Below are 18,821 nucleotides of genomic sequence, written 5' to 3' on the forward strand. Positions count from 1 at the left end.
CCCAGGTTTCATGCACGCGTGCCTGCGTCTGTCTGCATGCCTGCTTATGACCTGTGCATGCTTCTGCGTGTCTACCCGTGACCTTTGCGAGTGTTTGTGACCCGTGCGTGCTTGCGTGCGTGCGTGCGCGTCCGCGCGCATTTTTCAGGCATGAGCAACTCGGACGTGATCCGGCAGCTAGAGCGCGGCTACCGCATGCCGTGCCCTGAGCAGGCTCCCAAGCAGCTCTACGGCGTCATGATGGACTGCTGGAAGGAGCGGCCCGAGGAGAGGCCCACGTTTGAGTACCTGCAGGGAGTGCTCGAAGACTTCTTCACGTCGACCGAGGGCCAGTACCAGCAGCAGGTGTAGGGCGCGGAGAGCGAGGAACGGCGCGAGCGGCCTGCGGCGCGCGCACGGCGCCCCTGCGACGTGAATCGTGACGCACGCGCGCGGGATCGCGATCGCACGTCAAGTACACTTTGTGCACGCGTGCGCACGTGTGTGTGTCTGGTCACATTATGCAAATGTGCACGTACGGTAAATGAAATACACATTGCACAAATGTAGGAACACAGGTTTTTTTCTTTTTTTCTCCTGGCATTTTACGTGCATGCATGTGCACACTGCACACGTGCGCGTGTATACGCTCGTATGAATAGTACGCGCATAACACAAATGTGCCGCTTACAGGATGCACACAAATGCACATGAGCACTTAGACAAATTGTATTCCCAGTGCACAGCTGTGGAAATACCATAAATAAGTAACATCCGTAGCATGCGCGTTGTTATCACCGTTTTTCATTTTCTTTGTGTCAGCAGTTTTAATTTGTGCTGGGTCTGTGATTTGTTTTGAGAGCATTCATCTTGACAGCTGACAGCTACGACCTCGCGTTTAGAGTCTGCACAAGCGACCTGTGGTCGTGGCTTAGTGCGTTTGTGCTACAGTCACAAGACCACTTTTGCTTCATTAAACAATGCTCAAATGTTATATTTTTGTTACATAAAACACCATGCCTTTTCCAACTACACATTTGACATAGGCGACAACGTTCTGCTCGTGGTGAGTAGCGTTGGCTTCCGCTGCATTTGTGCTTGGGGATCTCCGCATAAAACGCCGCGTATCACCGATTGGAGCTGTGAAAGCCGTTATCCCAGGTCATCAAAACTCACACTGCTTTGGCAGTACTCGTAGAACGAGATCCACTTCATGATAATGTGGCTTCTTAAGAGGGCTCATGCCAGACAATTTAAATGTTGAGGCAGGGCGTACGCGTACAGGGTCACACGTGGGGTGAACGAACCCCCGCTTAACGATTCGTGTGACATTAACCTCTCCCCGCGGGAGCAGGGTTAACTTCTGACACCAGGGTTAACTTCTGACACCAGGGTTACCTTCTGACACCGTGAAAGACGTGGCCTCGGTCTCATGCCTTGAAATCAATTCAGAAGTTATTCACTTTGCCAAAGATTTATAACGCTGTCATGTTTTGTTCCATCAACATACACAAGACTGTTGCAATATATAACACAAATCAAAATCGTTTGGGCTCAACCTGCTAGAGTTTGCTAACATTGAGACCCACAGTTGGTTTTATTATATGTTCCCTACAGTGGCCCACTTGCGAGTGAAGGCCTGCACCAGCTCCGTGAAATTGTGTTCATCGAGTCCAATTTAGGGATCCGGGTTTGTCACTGGGACCACACGCATCCGTCACATCACCCAGAACCGAATCATGACCGCACTGTACAGTAATGGGTTTGTTACAGAGTATTCTGCAATGTTTTTAATGCGAGAGCGTAAATCGGGTTTTTTCTGAACTACGTGTGACGCTACGTAGCCGCGTCACACACACAAAAATACCAAAAACAGGGCCTTAATCTAAACAAAGCGCTGTATGCTGTTTAGAAACCAATACGCGAATATGGCAAAATCCAATTTTAAAAAGCGGACGGTGGACTTCTCCACTGTGGGCGTTTTTGACACGGGTCCGCGTTTTGTCAAATCGCATTGGTTACGTTTAACTTTGCTTCACGCGTTCACGTCCACTGCGGTGAAGCCGCTACGATTTAAATGAAATTTTATTTCAACACGTTTTTGGGAAGGGACGGGAGGGGGCGCTTCTCCTAAAATCACATTAAACTAAAGAAAATAGCTCTCGGGTTTTTTGTTTTAATAGTTGATGCACGAGAGGGTTAATATTGGTAAGCGTCATAACCAAGCAAAACGTTCGGCGTTCGTGTGTTTTTTGGCACCTGACATCACAATGGATTGTCTTGCTCCCGTTTGTCTCTGGGGTGGTACTGGCTGTAGTGGCTTTGGCATTTATTCTTACGGTGAGTGGGTGAGTGTTCCGCATTGTTGCCGGTGAGCAGCAGCTGTTAGCATTGTTTGAACAAAGCAAACAACAACTAAGACAGGAAGTCGGGCGTGGCCCGTCGTTCGCAAAGGTTGCCACTTCGTGGAGGTTGGGGTCTGCTCCCATGACCTCTGCTTTTCGTGATGTCTTTTATTTTCATTCTGGCGACCTTAGTTCGATTCCCGACCACGGCTATCATGATCGGCGAGTAATATCTGAACAGGTTTCTGCTCCAGCTCATCGCCATGCTTCACCAACCTGCACTGACCAGGATGGTGAAGTATGGTCACATCAGCAGGCGGGGGGGGGGGGATAAGCCTTTGATCCAGCAGTGGAATGAAAAAAGGCCTGCGAATAAATTGTTCGTTAACATGTAAGTTTGATCGACTAATTGTTAGGACATTAGCTTAATAACTCCTGCCATGATTTTCCCAGTTGTGACCGACAAGATTTAAATTGAATGGTACACAGGCACTCCCCACACCACACCTGGCCCCACGTGAAAAAGCTGAAAATTGCGTTGGCCGGTTCACTGGGAAAACGTGGAACACCATCGCACCGATTTCATGGCCACGCGCCGGGGTCATGGACGCGGCGAGAAACTTTTCCACTGCGCGCCACTGCCCTCATCACCCCGCAGCCGTGCGTGGCTGCTTGGCGAGAGTAGGCGGCATAATAAACATGTGCGTGTTGGCCTTCGGTGTGTAAACATCGCCACCGGGGAGACAACGGCGGCGGTCGGGCGCGTGGTGCTGGCCACCCACCCCCTCGTGTGCTGTGCCGACCTTCATAGGGGCTCGCTAACAGCGCTCGCCCCAACAGCCTGTTATTACGGCTATGCGTGGGATCTTTGTTGTCTTTGTGTGTAAATGAATGTGTGTGTGGTGATAGTTGTGGGAGCGGTGGCGCAGTGGTTAGCGTGCCTCGCCACGAGCCCGTCGACCCGAGATCGATTCCCGCTCACGGCCAACACCAGTGACGATTATCTGAACAGGTGTCTGGGCTTCCCCTAGGTTGACTCAGCCTCAAATGAGTACCTGGTGCGTCGTGGTGCTATCTACCCATCCCTTTTGTGTCGGGGTGGGTGGTTTGCACAGGGGCTCGCTAACAGCACTTGCCCCAACAGCATGTTTGTCTTCGTGTGTGATAGTGGGTAAAATGTGCGTGCGAGGGTGTTGTACAGGCAAGTTGATCAGTGGTGATGTTTTCAGGAAGCAGCATGGTTGGCCTCGTTCTGCTGATAAGAGGACATGGGTTTATCTGGGTTCCCCATTCTCCTGCACTGTACAGTACTTCGCTTTTTCTCTCTTCAAAGTTCCTTTAAAACGTAAATTTATAACTATCGGTGACCCGAATGTGCCAACACGCAACAGAATATAATGCATTGAATTAAACTTTTTTTTCATTCCAGAAACATGTAATCATCTTTTTTTACTGGAAGCTTTTTAAAAGGGAATTAATAACACAATTAGGCACATAGTCAACGTATACATTTAAGCTACTCGATTTAACATTTTTACAAAACATTTTAAGAAAAATCCAGGTTTGTAGCTGAAATATGTACGATTCAATGTTGAGCCGCAAGCCTTGAACAGAACATAAAATGTAGGAATAACTTGTTTAGGTTGCTGCTGTTGTGCTGCCTGCCTCTCAGTGATGTGCTGTTTTGGCTTTGATGCCCGACGTTCCGCGCCAGGGAGCTTGCGAAGCTTTTTCAAGAGGTGTTTCTATTCACACCAAAAATGTCGTCATGTCATTTTACGGGTCACCCAGTCTTTGAGGTTTGTCGTTCTTATACATCTCGAGTCGATGGTGTTCCTCTCGTTGCTGTGGGTCATCGGGTGGCCATGTGGAGCGAAGCGTCAAACAAATGCCGACCGGCACGCGGAGACACAACCCAAGAGCCTACCGGAGAGATTCCATCGTATTTGTTGGAGGGAGAGGAAGGCTGACGGTGACGAATTGAGTAATCGTCGACGGTGCAGCAGATTATTTTCTCTCCCAGTTCTCTTAAGAAGAACTGAGGTCCCCAAGTGGTACCGAATTGTCAAGTGCTTAACGTCACGGGCTGACACTGGGTTTCTTGTATTTGATAAAGCTGCCATTAATGTGAAAGAGCTTCCTTTTGCGATTCAGCAAAGAACGATATACACGGCTTCTGTTTTGGTTATTTAAACGACGTAATGTTGTTCAGAGTTATATTTTATATATCGTGACCCATTCCCTAGCTTGCTTTGTAAGTTTGTTTTGGTAAGCGTTGGATACGATTTAAAAAAACAACCCGCTTTGACATTCTAACACAGCAAGTTTCCCTTGCCGCCTTTTCAAACACGCTCGTGTTCAAAATATATTTTCCATCTAACGTGTGATTGTAAAGTAATGATGATAATAAGTTATAGCCATCTTTGTTAATCAGCTCTAAAATCCAGGAGAGAGTGAGGTGACCAGACACTTGAATCTTGTGGCGCCCACTTCATATGGCTGTCGGCAAGAGGGCTATAGTGCAACAGAACGGCTTGTTGTACTGCACTATGATCCACGCCTTCACCAACCCACACTGGCCATTGGTGACATTCATTATTGCCAAATAACCTCTATGACCCGCACGGAGGAGTGTGGGAAGCCTTTCATTCAGCAGTGGATTGACAAAAGGGGCTTTCTCTATATTTCCACGTACGTCACACGAGGCCCAATTGATTCCAGGGCAAACCATGATTTCCAGCCTTTGGTGAGCTCAGCAGCACCCTGGCAGTATCTCCACACGCCACAATCAGTCACTCCACACTCGTCACCTGGATTCTAGTGCCAGCCTTAAAGACAGCTTCACTGTGTTAGGATACGCTGAAGATTTTTGTTTTCTGGAAAAAAAAAAACTTCCTAATAAAGTGTAAGAGCCGATCAACTAACTCCAGCCATTTGCAGTGTTGCCTGAATGCACTCTGTGTTTGCGTGTTTTATATCCAATGGTCGCTGCCCACGTGATTTCGCTTGGGAGCTTGTGGTTCTACCGTTTTTGTAAGGGCTCGATGATGACCACAAGCCTTCGAAGTAAACCACAGTGAGTTGATTGGTAGGTCGTGTGTGGTTGGGTAAACTGTAGGTATTCCCACCTCCTCCCAAGACGTCTTCGCAGGGTAGAAGTGTAGGTCAAAAATACCCTCTAGAGCAGTGGTTCTTAAGCTGGGTTCGATCGAACCCCAGGGGTTGGTTGGATCACTCTCCGGGGTTCGGCAGGGGTCAAGACACACAGTGTAGCAGCCCGATTCGCACTGGCAATGTCAGGTCGTTTTTGTCGGCCGTCACAAAACATTGGCAACACACAATTTTTCTTCGCCGTGTTAGATTACAAATATTTAGTTGCTTAGTAAAAATGTGTCACACAAAATAAATTCAGCCCACTTGTATTATTCGTGACGTCACGCTCCGCTTGGCCATCATTGGCTGCACGTGGCGTGATCAGGAACTTGGTGCGCTCAGTAGTCGACTTGCGGCTGTTGTGATTGTACGTCATTTGTGATTTTCTTTTAATCTTTCAATCCCTTCATACTCACTATGTCGAGCAAAAAAATAAAGTGGTTGGACGAATACGTACAATATGGATTCACGTGTATAAAGGAACGTGATGGGAATCAGCGTCCTCAATGCATGATTTGCAATGCCAAGTTGAGCAATTCTAGTCTAGCACCGGCAAAACTAAAGGAACACTTCCTAAAGCTGCATGGAGATGGGAAATACAAGAATACAACGCTCGCTGAATTCAAGGTGAAGAGAGGCAGATTCGATGAGAAGGCTACTCTGCCTGTTCTTGGCTTTGTACCCATCGACAAACCGATCCTCACAGCATCGTACGAAGTTGCGTACCTGATCGCAAAGCAGGGCAAACCACACACCATTGGTGAAACACTCGTAAAACCAGCTGCGTTGAAGATGCGAAAAGCTGCTGAAGATAAATTATCCTCTTTCAAATGACACGATCAGCAGCAGAAGATAAATTATCCTCTTTCAAATGACACGATCAGCAGCAGAATAGAGGACATGAGCGATGACATCTTGGCTCAATTAGTTGCAGATCTGATTTCAAGCCCAGGAAAATTCAGCCTCCAACTCGACGAGACCACCGACGTTTCCAATCTAAGCCAGCTTGTTGTATTCGTGCGTTATATGAAAGACGACGTGATAAAGAAAGATTGTTTTATTTTGTAAGCCTCTTACAACAACCAAGGCAGTCGATGTGAAGAAACTCGTGGATGACATCTTCAGAGACAACGATCTTTCGTGGAATGTGGTTTCTGCAGTTTGTTCGGATGGAGCTCCAGCCATGCTGGGACGACACTCTGGTTTTGGAGCGCTGGTGAAATCCGATGCACCACACATCATTGTTACGCACTGTGTTCTACACAGGCATGCGTTGGCAACAAAAACCTTGCCTCCAAAACTGGCAGAAGTATTAAAAATTGTAGTTGAATTTGTGAACTACGTGCGAAATATTGCTATGAAGCACCGCATCTTCAAAGAGCTGTGTAAGGAAATGGGCTCTGAATTCGAGGTACTTCTGTCCCATTTTAACGTTTGGTGGTTATCCTGGGGAAAGGTGCTGAATCGTGTTTTTGCCATGCGTGTGGAATTAGCCCTGTTATTGCGAGAGTACCAACATTGTCACGCAAATTGCTTCGAAAATTCTGAGTTCATTCTCATTTTGGCGTACATGGCCGATATTTTCGATGCTCTCAATCATCTCAATCGACAGATGCAGGGCGGTAGAGTCAACATCATCGAAGCGGAAGAAAGCCTGAAGGCGTTTAAAAAAAAGTTACCTTCATGGAAACGACGAACAGAGAATGATAACTTCGCAAACTTTCCCCTGCTGGACGACTGTGTAAGTAAGATCGAAGATGTGTCTGGAATTGGAGACATTTCTGTACCTGGGAGCTGAAGCAAGCAATTCGCCATGCACTTAGATGAGCTCGCAAAGTCTCTCGACGGATACTTCCCCACCAGAGAGTCATATCCAGCATGGGTGAGACAGCCGTTCACGTTTAGTGTTGCAACAGCAGATGTCAACGATGAATACCTCGAGGAAATAATTGAACTTCAGCAGAGCCAGCTTCAACAGCAACTCTTCAGAACAACAACGCTCTCAACGTTTTGGTGTCACCAAATCGTACCATACCCTCTTATTGCTAAGAAAGCCCTTGAGATACTCACGCCGTTTGTTACAACGTATCTTTGCGAGCAATCTTTTTCGAGGATGGTAGACATAAAAACTAAGAAAAGGAACAGACTTTGTTGCGAAAATGATATTAGAGTGGCACTTGCCAAGGTGAAGCCGCGCATTTCTGAACTTGTATCTGAAAGGCAACAGCAAAAGTCACATTGATTTGCAGTAAATATTCATTGAGTTATGTTTTTGCGTGAAATTCATGTTTTGTTGGTTTTGTTCTTTGAACACAGTGATTTTGTGTGCAACTGATGCATGGTTCATTTTGTGCACTAATAAAACATATACCTATGTTTTGAAGAAATCATATTTTATTTTTCCAATTACGAAGGTTTCGGTGAATGCACTGATGAAGCTTGCAGGGTTCAGTACCTCCATCAGAAAGTACTTGCAGATCTGCACCATTACCTCTGTTTCAGCCTCCTGGTCTGATTTACACATTAAATTGAGGCACTTTTTTACCAGGTAAGGCCCAATTAGCTATATAGCTATTTTTCAGAAGCAATCTGGCCGCAAATTATAGCTCAACGACGTGCCTTATGTGGAAATGTATAGCAGTCAATTACTCTAAATGCATGCTGATTCTAAATGTGGAGGGAAAAAACAGGACCCAGAGAAAAATCCACACAACCACGGGGAGATCTTGCATACTCCAAATATAGAGCAGGCGTCAGGGTCGGGATCGAACCCACGACTTCCTGTAAACTAGGCGAGGTAGTTAACATTTCGCCATCGCGGCGAGACGAAAATAGTATAAAGACTTTATGTTCAATGCTATGTTATATTTACTGCAATTAATGTTTACTTCAAATTGCATCTAAAACGTGCTCTATCTTCGCAAACGTATTGTTCTTACTACACTATTAGGGTTAAAAATAACTGCTAAACCGATTAATCATTTAAATATTTTCGGTTATGAAAACGATGACCAGTTAAGGAGCCATAAACCGATTCCAGTGGCATTTTAGGAATACATGCCCTCATCGCACAGTGGCCTAAATCACCGCGTGGTACATTTGCGCTAATTTTTAGTTTTTAAAACAGGTGAAGGTGCAGCCCTGAAATGGCTTACTCAAGGGAGCGCTGGAGGGTGTTTGGTCTACTCTTCCACGTCGGCCCTGACATCTCTGGGAAGAGCTGGCAGTACAACCACACCTTACCCCAGCACACTTCACCTTCCGATCTGCTCACCGTGGTGTTACTCACTTATACTGTTGGATGGACCGATGCTGGAAGGAGGGCCGGTGGTGCAATCGAACCGGCGACATCCTAATTTGCAAGTCCAATGTGACAACGATAAACACCATTGTGGCAGCAGCTCCCTTCGTTTCTCAGTTAAGAAGATAAATTAATTCCACGTTTACTCATATACATGTCTATATATTCGTGCTGAAAACCGGTAACCGGTATTTATAGCCCGGTTTTTTCATTTGGTAAAATGTAATTTAAAACTCTATGCACTGTACGCACAAGGCCACGGGTTGATGTACAAACACAACAACAATGCGCACATTGTAACGATGCATCATTCAATTCATTAGCATGGTATTACGCTCATGGTAGGTAATCAATGCATCTAATCATGCGCGTGGGAATCGATTGGTTTGGATTCAGAGATGTGTCTGTTTGGGTCCACGTATAAACCCCGCAGTCACTCGGCGGGAGAAAATTAGAGAGTATTGGCCACGGATGTTGAAAACGAGTCACGGTGATCGACTCTTGAATCAAGCGATGACTTCGAATCCCTACATACATACATGGGTATCGCGCTGAGTGTGAATTGTAGTTACACGTCTAGTCATATCTCTAACATGTTAAATGAGATCAATTACAGTCAAATTATTGTACAGGGTAGTCACGATGTCTTGTGACCCCCATTTAATTAACTAAAACATAGTATTTTTAAATAAAGTTGATTTAAAACAGAAATGAATCTACAACAGAAAAGCAATGCAAGGGTCAATTAATTGAGGGTCACAAGACATCTGGATCACCATGTATATTCAGTACAAGAACGCTGCTCGAGATTACGCTTAAAAACGACGATGGGGAATTCATCCTGAATTTAAATAGTCAATCAAAGATTGAAAACACATTCGTCAAAAAAGAAACTGGCCTTAAAAGAAAACAAATAGAGACTGGCTGGCCATCGAACAAAGACGGCGGTCACCGCATCGCGAGATTTCAGATGCGCTTCTGCGGCCGTCTGGAACGCTCTTCCTTTCGATATTAGGAAGCCACTGGAGCTATGCATTTTTAAATAATCTCGATTGAGAAACTCACTTCTTCAAAACTACTTTTTGTGTTTAGTTTGTTGCCCTTCCCCACACCTCCGATTAGCGCGGGTTGGTTACGTACGGGGTGAAAGAAGTTCAACACACTGTACACACAATGAGCGAATTCGTAGCCAGCCTATATGGCACAGACACCGATGTACTCAAATCTGTTGACCATTGCATGATCTTCTTGGCCGCAAGCTGAGAACCCAAATCCGTTCATAATTAATTTATAATTATCCATTCCACGGGCTCTTAATGTTTTAAGTATACCATGAATTATGCATCACAGCACACGACTTAATAACGCTTGTTGATTCAAATGTGCGCAATGGCGTATGCATCCCGTGTGTTTTGCGTGAATATTGTAAGTGTTCATTCACACAGAGCGGCGTCTTTCGGAAGAAGGCCTGCCAATGCTGTACAGCGGTGTAAAGTGGTGGGTCTGAGCAACATGTACCCAGGACAGACCCACTAAATGAGCCTTAGTTATGTAATTATAATAAACAAATTATTTGATGATGTGCTATGAAGAAGGGCCATTATCCGTAACGTCGCCGATTACAGTGTATAGGTTTTTTTCTTTTAAGGCCAAAGTGTGATGATAAGTGCGTTGATGTTTTTTCTCTCTATCTCTCTCTCAATAATGGAATTAATTAAACATCCTTAAATCAGGACCCTCCTGCAAAAAGAGGGGTAAGACTGATATGTTTAAACTGTACCTTTAATATCAGGGCAGGGCGCAGCAGTGGTTATTAGCACACTGCCCTCTACTCATGGGAAACCGGAGTCCAATTCGAACTTATTTCGCACCCTACGGAGCCAACCCACGCTAATCGGAGGTGCAGGGGAAGGACAACAAACTAAGCACAAAACGCATTTCTAAATAAATGAGTTTCAATCTAGATTATTTGAAAGTGCATCGCTCCAGTGGCTTCCTAATATCGGAAGAGCGTTCCAGACGGCCACAGAAGCGCGTCTGAAAGCGCTCGATGCAGTGAACCGTCGTTGTTCGATGGCCATCCAAACACAGCTTGGAGGTAGACCGGAGTTTGCGTGATGATGGTTTATGTACCTTGACGAGATCAGCAAAGGTATCGTGGTTAATTTGCGGCCAAGCACTTTGTGTGTAAATGAGTGCCAGCTGATAATGGCTTCGTTCTGCAAAGCGGAAGCCAATGCAGTCTGGGCGAGCACCGGACGGACACGGTCGAATCCCGACATCACAACACGTGCCGGAGGTTTTGTGTACACGCAGCAGGTGTAACATCAGTGGCGCCGTTTATTTTGTGAACCCGGGGACGATACGTTTATATTTACGCGATCTTACCCAACAACAAAAAAACGACCTCTATTATGGATAATAACGATCTCGAAAGCCTCCGTGTTTAATACCAATCTGGGAACACGTGACTCCCTAAATCTCCACCTGTACGAAACCCCACCGATTGGTATGGTTAAGTATGTCTCGTTACACCTGGTCTGTGGGGATACCATTTGTCCAGCAGTAGTTCACAACACGTGATCTGTACCGTACAGGTTAAGTAAAACATATATTACGGCAATTCAGATGCCACAAAATACGATAACGTTAAAACTCCCAACACATTCGTCAATATTGTTGTGGCCGCAAAAGAAGAAAAAAAACGTATAACAGGCGATGTTTCGGGCAATGGTCCTTTTTCATAGCACAACATGGGGTGGGGGGAGGGTCAAAAATCGTCCAAAATCGCGTGACGTCATTTATAGACGGCCCCTATTACCTGTCTAGTGTTGGTTCTTGATTATGCAAGGATAAGCGTGGTTGTTGATCAATAATGCAGTTTACTTGTAAATGGGAATTACTCGTATGGATTTACATCAACATGCGATAAACCAAATGACCCTCCTCATGACTATTCATGATGCTCTTGTGTGGCCAATTGTTCTCCTATAACTCTGCTGCGCCTCGCACAGGTTTATCGATCTCCCTCGCCCTCTATGCAGGGATCATTGGGTTCGATCCCCGATCCTTGCGACGCCCGTAGTGTATTTGGGATTCCCGTGGATCGTTCTCCGGGTTCCTCCGTTTTTTTTGCCCTGAACATTTATGAAACAACCTCGCGTTTAGATGATTTGGCTGCTACTCTAAATTCCCACGTGCGATGATGATGATTATTATTGAGTCTTTAAGCCACTTCAATGGGTGACAAAGAGGCAACAGATCCGTAGGCTTCACCTGGTAACTAAATCGTTTAATGATTTACAAGTTGCATTTTTTTCGTTACATTTGTTCCATAAACACGAGGGAAACAATCGCTCTTTCGACACACGTCACAGAATGTGACATCAACTCAATACATTCGTTAATAACCCTGTCTTAAACGGAAAAGTACCGTTAAACACATTCCTGCGGAGGGAGCTGGTAGGAACGTTGGGTTGCCCGGTCAATGGCCAGGGTCAACGGCGGCACCACGTGGTGTATTCCGCAAATATGCCCGACTGTGAAGGCGGGCACAAGCCGGCGTGAGTAGGTTAAACGTTGAGTTTTATAAGGGCACCACGGGGTGACCAGCCCCTCCCCACCCAGCCCCACCCCTCCCACCCTCCCCACCCAGCCCCTCCCCACCCTCCCCACCCAGCTCCTCCCCTCCCCACCCAGCCCCTCCCCACCCTCCCCTCTCCACCCAGCCCCACCCCTACCATTGTTGGATGCACGACAGACGGACGGACACAATATTCCCCTGTGGGCTGGTGTAACCAGGAGGTTCCTACCAGTATAATATGTAAATACAGTATGATGAAATTATTTTGCCGCGTACGTAGCCAACGGTGCTAATCGAAGGTGACGTTTCGGGCAATGAGCCATCTTCATTGCACATAGAGGCTACAGAGTGGATAAGGGTTGGACACTGCACTGTACACAATGGGGCATGATACGAATTACATTTTGAAACGTTTCCTTTAACAGCTTTTTGCTTAACATAATTAACATATGAACAACTGGCTTTCATTCGTTCCAAGGTCGATTAGAATTGACGCGGTTTGAAACGGTGACTGCTTGTAAATCGATGATTATTATGAACACTTAATATGATTAGTGAGGGCAATGTCTACTGAATTCCCCTCTCGTCATGTTCAAATAACCGCAGCGCCAGGATGACTAATCTGTGTGCCGCTCAATGCGTCATGTGGAGCGGTGGCGCAGCGGTTAGCAACACCGCGCCGTGAGCCCGGCGTCGACTCCCCCACCACCACCCCTCCACTTTGATTCCGCGTCCACAGTGAACATAGGTGGCGAGTGAGATATTGGAGCCCGCTTCTTGTCCTCTCACAGCTTCACCAACGCGCGCTGACCAGCGTGGTGAGGTGTTGGTCCAATGATTCCCCGTGATTTACAACAACGTGGTGAGTGAGGTGTTGGTCCAATGATTCCCCGTGATTTACAACGGCGTGGTGAGTGAGGTGTTGGTCCAATGATTCCCCGTGATTTACAACGGCGTGGTGAGGTGTTGGTCCAATGATTCCCCGTGATTTACAACGGCGTGGTGAGTGAGGTGTTGGTCCAATGATTCCCCGTGATTTACAACAACGTGGTGAGTGAGGTGTGGTCCAATGATTCCCCGTGATTTACAACGGCGTGGTGAGTGAGGTGTTGGTCCAATGATTCCCCGTAATTAACAACAGCGTGGTGAGTGAGGTGTTGGTCCAATGATTCCCCGTGATTAACAACAGCGTGGTGAGTGAGGTGTTGGTCCAATGATTCCCCGTGATTAACAACGGCGTGGTGAGTGAGGTGTTGGTCCAATGATTCCCCGTGATTAACAACAGCGTGGTGAGGTGTTGGTCCAATGATTCCCCGTGATTAACAACAGCGTGGTGAGTGAGGTGTTGGTCCAATGATTCCTCGTGATTAACAACGGCGTGGTGAGTGAGGTGTTGGTCCAATGATTCCCCGTGATTTACAACAGCGTGGTGAGTGAGGTGTTGGTCCAATGATTCCCCGTGATTTACAACAGCGTGGTGAGTGAGGTGTTGGTCCAATGATTCCCCGTGATTTACAACGGCGTGGTGAGTGAGGTGTTGGTCCAATGATTCCCCGTGATTTACAACAGCGTGGTGAGTGAGGTGTTGGTCCAATGATTCCCCGTGATTTACAACAACGTGGTGAGGTGTTGGTCCAATGATTCCCCGTGATTAACAACGGCGTGGTGAGGTGTTGGTCCAATGATTCCCCGTGATTTACAACGGCGTGGTGAGTGAGGTGTTGGTCCAATGATTCCCCGTGATTTACAACAGCGTGGTGAGTGAGGTGTTGGTCCAATGATTCCCCGTGATTTACAACGGCGTGGTGAGTGAGGTGTTGGTCCAATGATTCCCCGTGATTTACAACAGCGTGGTGAGTGAGGTGTTGGTCCAATGATTCCCCGTGATTTACAACAACGTGGTGAGTGAGGTGTTGGTCCAATGATTCCCCGTGATTAACAACGGCGTGGTGAGTGAGGTGTTGATCCAATGATTCCCCGTTATTTACAACGGCGTGGTGAGGTGTTGGTCCAATGATTCCCCGTGATTTACAACAGCGTGGTGAGTGAGGTGTTGGTCCAATGATTCCCCGTGATTTACAACGGCGTGGTGAGTGAGGTGTTGGTCCAATGATTCCTCGTGATTAACAGCGTGGTGAGTGAGGTGTTGGTCCAATGATTCCACGTGATTAACAACAGCGTGTTGAGTGAGGTGTTGGTCCAATGATTCCCCGTGATTTACAACAGCGTGGTGAGTGAGGTGTTGGTCCAATGATTCCCCGTGATTTACAACGGCGTGGTGAGGTGTTGGTCCAATGATTCCCCGTGATTTACAACAGCGTGGGAAAGGCACTCGTCTAGCAGTGGAGTGGGCAGTGGAGTGACATCAACGGCTGCTGTTAACGCAATGTTTGTGACTAGCACGGTCTAGTGACTCCCTGTTGTGTGCCTGGTTGCTGGACATTGTACGGTATATTTAAGCGGATCCTAAAACAAGTGTCCCCCGACTCTTGCATATAAGCATTCGTGGCAAAGGTCATTTGTTCAGTTTGTCATTATGCACACTTTTGGTTAATAGATGTTTTCATGTTTAAGGGCTGGCGTCAAATGCGGGTGATAGTTACGTAACAATGTGTATTTAGATTGACATTTGCACTTAAAAGTACCACCATAAAACCGTTTCAATATACGATCTATAAACACCGTGAACTGATGCATGATTTAAAATCTGAATTGTATTTTATCATAAAATTACTAACTGGCTATGAATTGTATAACTTACATTTGTTTGCTACACTCACAATCATACACATATAGTATACTTATTCAAGGCAAAGATCCCCCAATATAGCCTTAGACCTGTGGGGTAAATGTTGTTAGCGAGCACTTACGAATGCCATCCTGACACACGAGCAGATGGGTAGCCAGAACCACGCCCGGCCGCCTTTGTCTCCCTCATGACAATGTTTACACATCGCACCAGGTACTCATTTGAGGCTGATTCGACTTAGGGGTAATCGTCAGTGGTGCTGGCCGTGGGCAGGAATCGAATCCGGTGAGCTGGTTTCATACCGCAGCGCACTAACTACTGCACTACCATAATTAAAATTGTTAATCTTGCCTAAACTTGAAGTACGTGTTATTCTAAACTAAACCATTTTTTAATTACTGGATAAGACCCACTGAGCTATATAGCTTTTTTAGAAGCGACCTAGCCACAAATGATATCTCAACAAAGTGGCTTATCAATTGTAAATTTATAGCAGCCAAATACTCGAAACGCATGTTTAAAAATGTGGAGGGAAAACCGAAGGACTCGGAGAAAAATCCATGCGACCATAGGGATAACATGCAGACTCCAAATAGACAGGCGTCAGGGTCAGGATAGAACCCACGACCTCCTACCTACCAGGCAAGGGAGTTAATATCTCGCCACTGCGAGATATTGGTTCCTGAATAAAGTCGCGTGTATCCAGGGAGGTTCATTTTAGATTGAAATGTATGGACAAGAAAAAAAAAGAAATGCCACAGGGCAGTCATGTGATGGATGCCACCAGAAGCAGGAGTTTAATTGGTCTTCGAAATGTCAGGTGAAGAAGTTCTTTGGTGTTGGGATGTCATACAAAGTTATTTCTGACTTGCAATGAGAACAATTTGATGAGGGCTGCCTAAGAGAAACGTGAACTTGAGCAAAGTGGTCGGAAACATTATCTTCAGGGGACGGACCAAGTTCTATTTAACAGTGAGGGTAACAATTCAGTTAATTATCGTGATTAAAGGTGGTGATTCGATTCAAAATCAGTTGTTTGTGTCGTTTTTATTGTTGTTCATGTTATCTGCCTTGTTTGTACAGTTTTGTTCGCTCCATTAATCAAAGTATAACATTAGCATTTATAATTTTCATAAGTGGCAAATACTCGAATTTGTTTTTTACCACATGATTTAAGCATTGCAAGTAAGCATGCACCGTTACATACCTATTTAATAGTTTGGATGGTCATGGTACTTTTTAGAAAATTAAAAGTGTAATTAAAAAGAATGGCAATGTTATACTGTATCTTACATTAAACTTTCTCGTATCATCATAGGTATGGACAAGTGCTTCCCTAAACCTTGGCTCTGATTTTACATACAGTATTTTTAAAGTGGTTCAAATATTTATTCTCCAGCAATTGCCGACACTGTCAAAAATAAAACTGCCAATCCTATTCACATGACCGTGGAAATAATCATCTCCTTCAAAAACATTTCACATGACCGTGGAAATAATCATCTCCTTCAAAAATATTTCAATATTTCATAAAGGTAACATTTAAAGCATGCACCACAGTGAAAGTCAATGAGCGGGGCGAGATTTATAGGTTTTTATCCAGTGTTTGTACTTATTTGCTCACACTGCTCAATTTGGAATACCCTCCCATCGTCTGTTCTCACCAGTTTCTTAGAACAACCTTGCTCAGTTCAAGAAACACATAAAATCGTTTATCTATTCTACTTTCAAAAGTGCTGTTTGTTACAGGCTGCTGGCAGTTTGGGCCATTGGGCCTGTGGTAAAAACCGTGACTTTTTTTTTATTAAGGAAGGGCCAGGTCTGTGTCAATTCTTTTCGGACCCCGTGGTCTTTTTGGCCAACATTGCTTGGTGAAAAGCTCAGACAATGGGTGTCCTCTCTCTGCGGAGGTCCAGGCAGTGCTCAATCGCGTCTCTGATGACGCGACGTTCACTCAGCAGTCTCCGTGCCTCTGTTACGGAGCAGTCGCACAGCAGAGCCACCATGGCAGTGGGCACCACCTGCAGACCACAGTAACGATTCATGATGTATCCAAATGTTTACGATTTTTTTAATATAGTGTCGTTGTTCATGCTACACTAAAACTAAACTATAATTATTTTACCAGGTAAGGCACACTGAGCTATATAGCTCTTTTTCATATGCGACCTGGCGATCACAAATGATAGATCATCGAAGTGGCTTATCATGTGGAAAGTATAGCAGCCAAATACTCTAAACGCATATTTATAAAAATCCACCGCGACCACGGGAAAAACATGAAAACTCCAAATAGACATTCATCAGGGTCGGGATCGAATCCACAACCTCCTGCAAGCCAGGTAAGGTAGTTAACATCTCGCCAAAGCAGCGCCACATCTGGTCAGCGTGCCAGTAAGGCCTTCATGCAAATTGCATCCCACAATTTTTTGAGGAAGCACAGATAAGCTGGAAGGCAGCAGCCAAGCTGTGAGCAGACACCAACAATTGCCCAAGCTCTGTAATTATCTATCTATTTAGATATTTTCAGCCAATTTTTAATAATTTCTACGTGTTGGAGGAAGCCGGAGAAAACCCATGGGTGTGAAGGGGGCAACACTCTATCCCGACCAGGTGGAACAGATCGAGATTAGTCCACACTTTGCTGTACTGCCTTTTCCTGTCAAGCCACTTTTTATTCAAAAACTCCCTTTGTGGCCCATATGCCGTTCAGTACAAAAAAATAAAACCATTAATACCAAACAGCATGAAGGAGCGTTATGTTCAGACACGAATGTGTATAAACAAGTCAGGGTTTACATCACCTTTTCTTTGTGCGCAATGACTTGGATGTGCCTTGAAATGTCTGCATTGCTAGTCTCCTCAGAAATCTCCTCTGTCTCATAGATGCATCGCAGTAAGGCCTTTAGGCACTCCTTCCGCGGTTGTCCTGTGAATTTCTGAAGCACATCATCTGCAGTTCAATATAAATACCACACGTCTCCAGCAATGCATTGTCATTCGTGACCAATTTACCAAAGATAGAATGCCCTGAAAAAGAGCTTCTTAGCTCAATGGGCCTTACCCAAAATAAACTGAGATGCCATGGGGCACAAGATACATTTCCTAGTGTAATGTGATGTACTATATACTGTACAGTGACGTGCGGTGAGGTCAATGGCTGGGGAGGCACTTGCTCGTGTCAGAGCCTGATTCACACACTGAGGGGGGCGTGGCCTCACGGAGGGGGCGTGGTCTCACTGAGGTAGATGTGTTGCTGCCTCCCCTGGTGCTTTATCATTGAGTTTCATGACAAGACCAGCGAGCCTAAATATCTTTATACACATACGTGAAATAAGTTACCTGGAGTATGGAAGGCGAGGACATGAAATGAAGGGGTCTACAAACATTACATTGGTGACATACTGAGATAGTAACAGCCACACGCTTATTGCCCACGCTCCATCCAGCTACTGAGGGGTTGCGCAATCAGAGGGGAGGCTGAGCTCGTCGCTGCCTCACCTCACGTCTCTTCCTGTATTTGTAGCGGAGCTCCGCAAATTTGGCGATTTTGACTATAAAAATTATTGGAATCGTACAGAAATGACATTTATAACACAGATCAGTGGAAAAATCTTAATATTTATTTTATTTGATTATTATTTTTTTAATTTTCGTAACAGCTATTTTCATTGGAGTATGACAGGTGAGGCTCTACCTCCCCTGACTGCA

At 45.6% G+C, this 18,821-nt stretch overlaps 2 protein-coding genes and 1 long non-coding RNA gene across 10 annotated transcripts in view; 2 read left to right on the forward strand and 1 right to left on the reverse strand.

Moving 5' to 3' along the window:
- The window catches only part of LOC116955526 (tyrosine-protein kinase HCK-like), a 45,268-nt gene extending 40,015 nt beyond the window's left edge, over nucleotides 1-5,253 (forward strand). For all 7 annotated transcript variants that reach the window (XM_032976662.2, XM_032976693.2, XM_032976668.2 and 4 more), the window contains exon 13: nucleotides 149-5,253. In XM_032976662.2, the coding sequence (XP_032832553.2) occupies nucleotides 149-351 (203 nt within the window). In that variant the 3' untranslated portion in view covers nucleotides 352-5,253. The remainder of the gene's footprint in view (nucleotides 1-148) is intronic.
- Nucleotides 5,254-14,090: 8,837 nt separating this feature from the next.
- Nucleotides 14,091-14,639, forward strand: LOC142931316 (uncharacterized). The gene is made up of 3 exons (XR_012947319.1): nucleotides 14,091-14,319; nucleotides 14,364-14,459; nucleotides 14,553-14,639. It is a non-coding gene; the product is annotated as an uncharacterized LOC142931316 (long non-coding RNA).
- A 1,240-nt stretch (nucleotides 14,640-15,879) lies between these two features.
- Nucleotides 15,880-18,821, reverse strand: part of GCKR (glucokinase regulator) — a 29,921-nt gene continuing 26,979 nt past the window's right edge. For both annotated transcript variants that reach the window (XM_032976716.2, XM_032976708.2), the window contains 2 exons: nucleotides 17,915-18,049; nucleotides 15,880-17,131 (listed from right to left, as the gene is read on the reverse strand). In XM_032976716.2, the coding sequence (XP_032832607.2) occupies nucleotides 16,991-17,131; nucleotides 17,915-18,049 (276 nt within the window). In that variant the 3' untranslated portion in view covers nucleotides 15,880-16,990. The remainder of the gene's footprint in view (nucleotides 17,132-17,914; nucleotides 18,050-18,821) is intronic.

The sequence above is a fragment of the Petromyzon marinus genome, chromosome 3 (assembly GCF_048934315.1).
Source record: "Petromyzon marinus isolate PM22_M1 ecotype Great Lakes invasive population chromosome 3, UKy_Petmar_22M1.pri1.0, whole genome shotgun sequence".
In the NCBI taxonomy this organism is placed as follows: domain Eukaryota; kingdom Metazoa; phylum Chordata; class Hyperoartia; order Petromyzontiformes; family Petromyzontidae; genus Petromyzon; species Petromyzon marinus.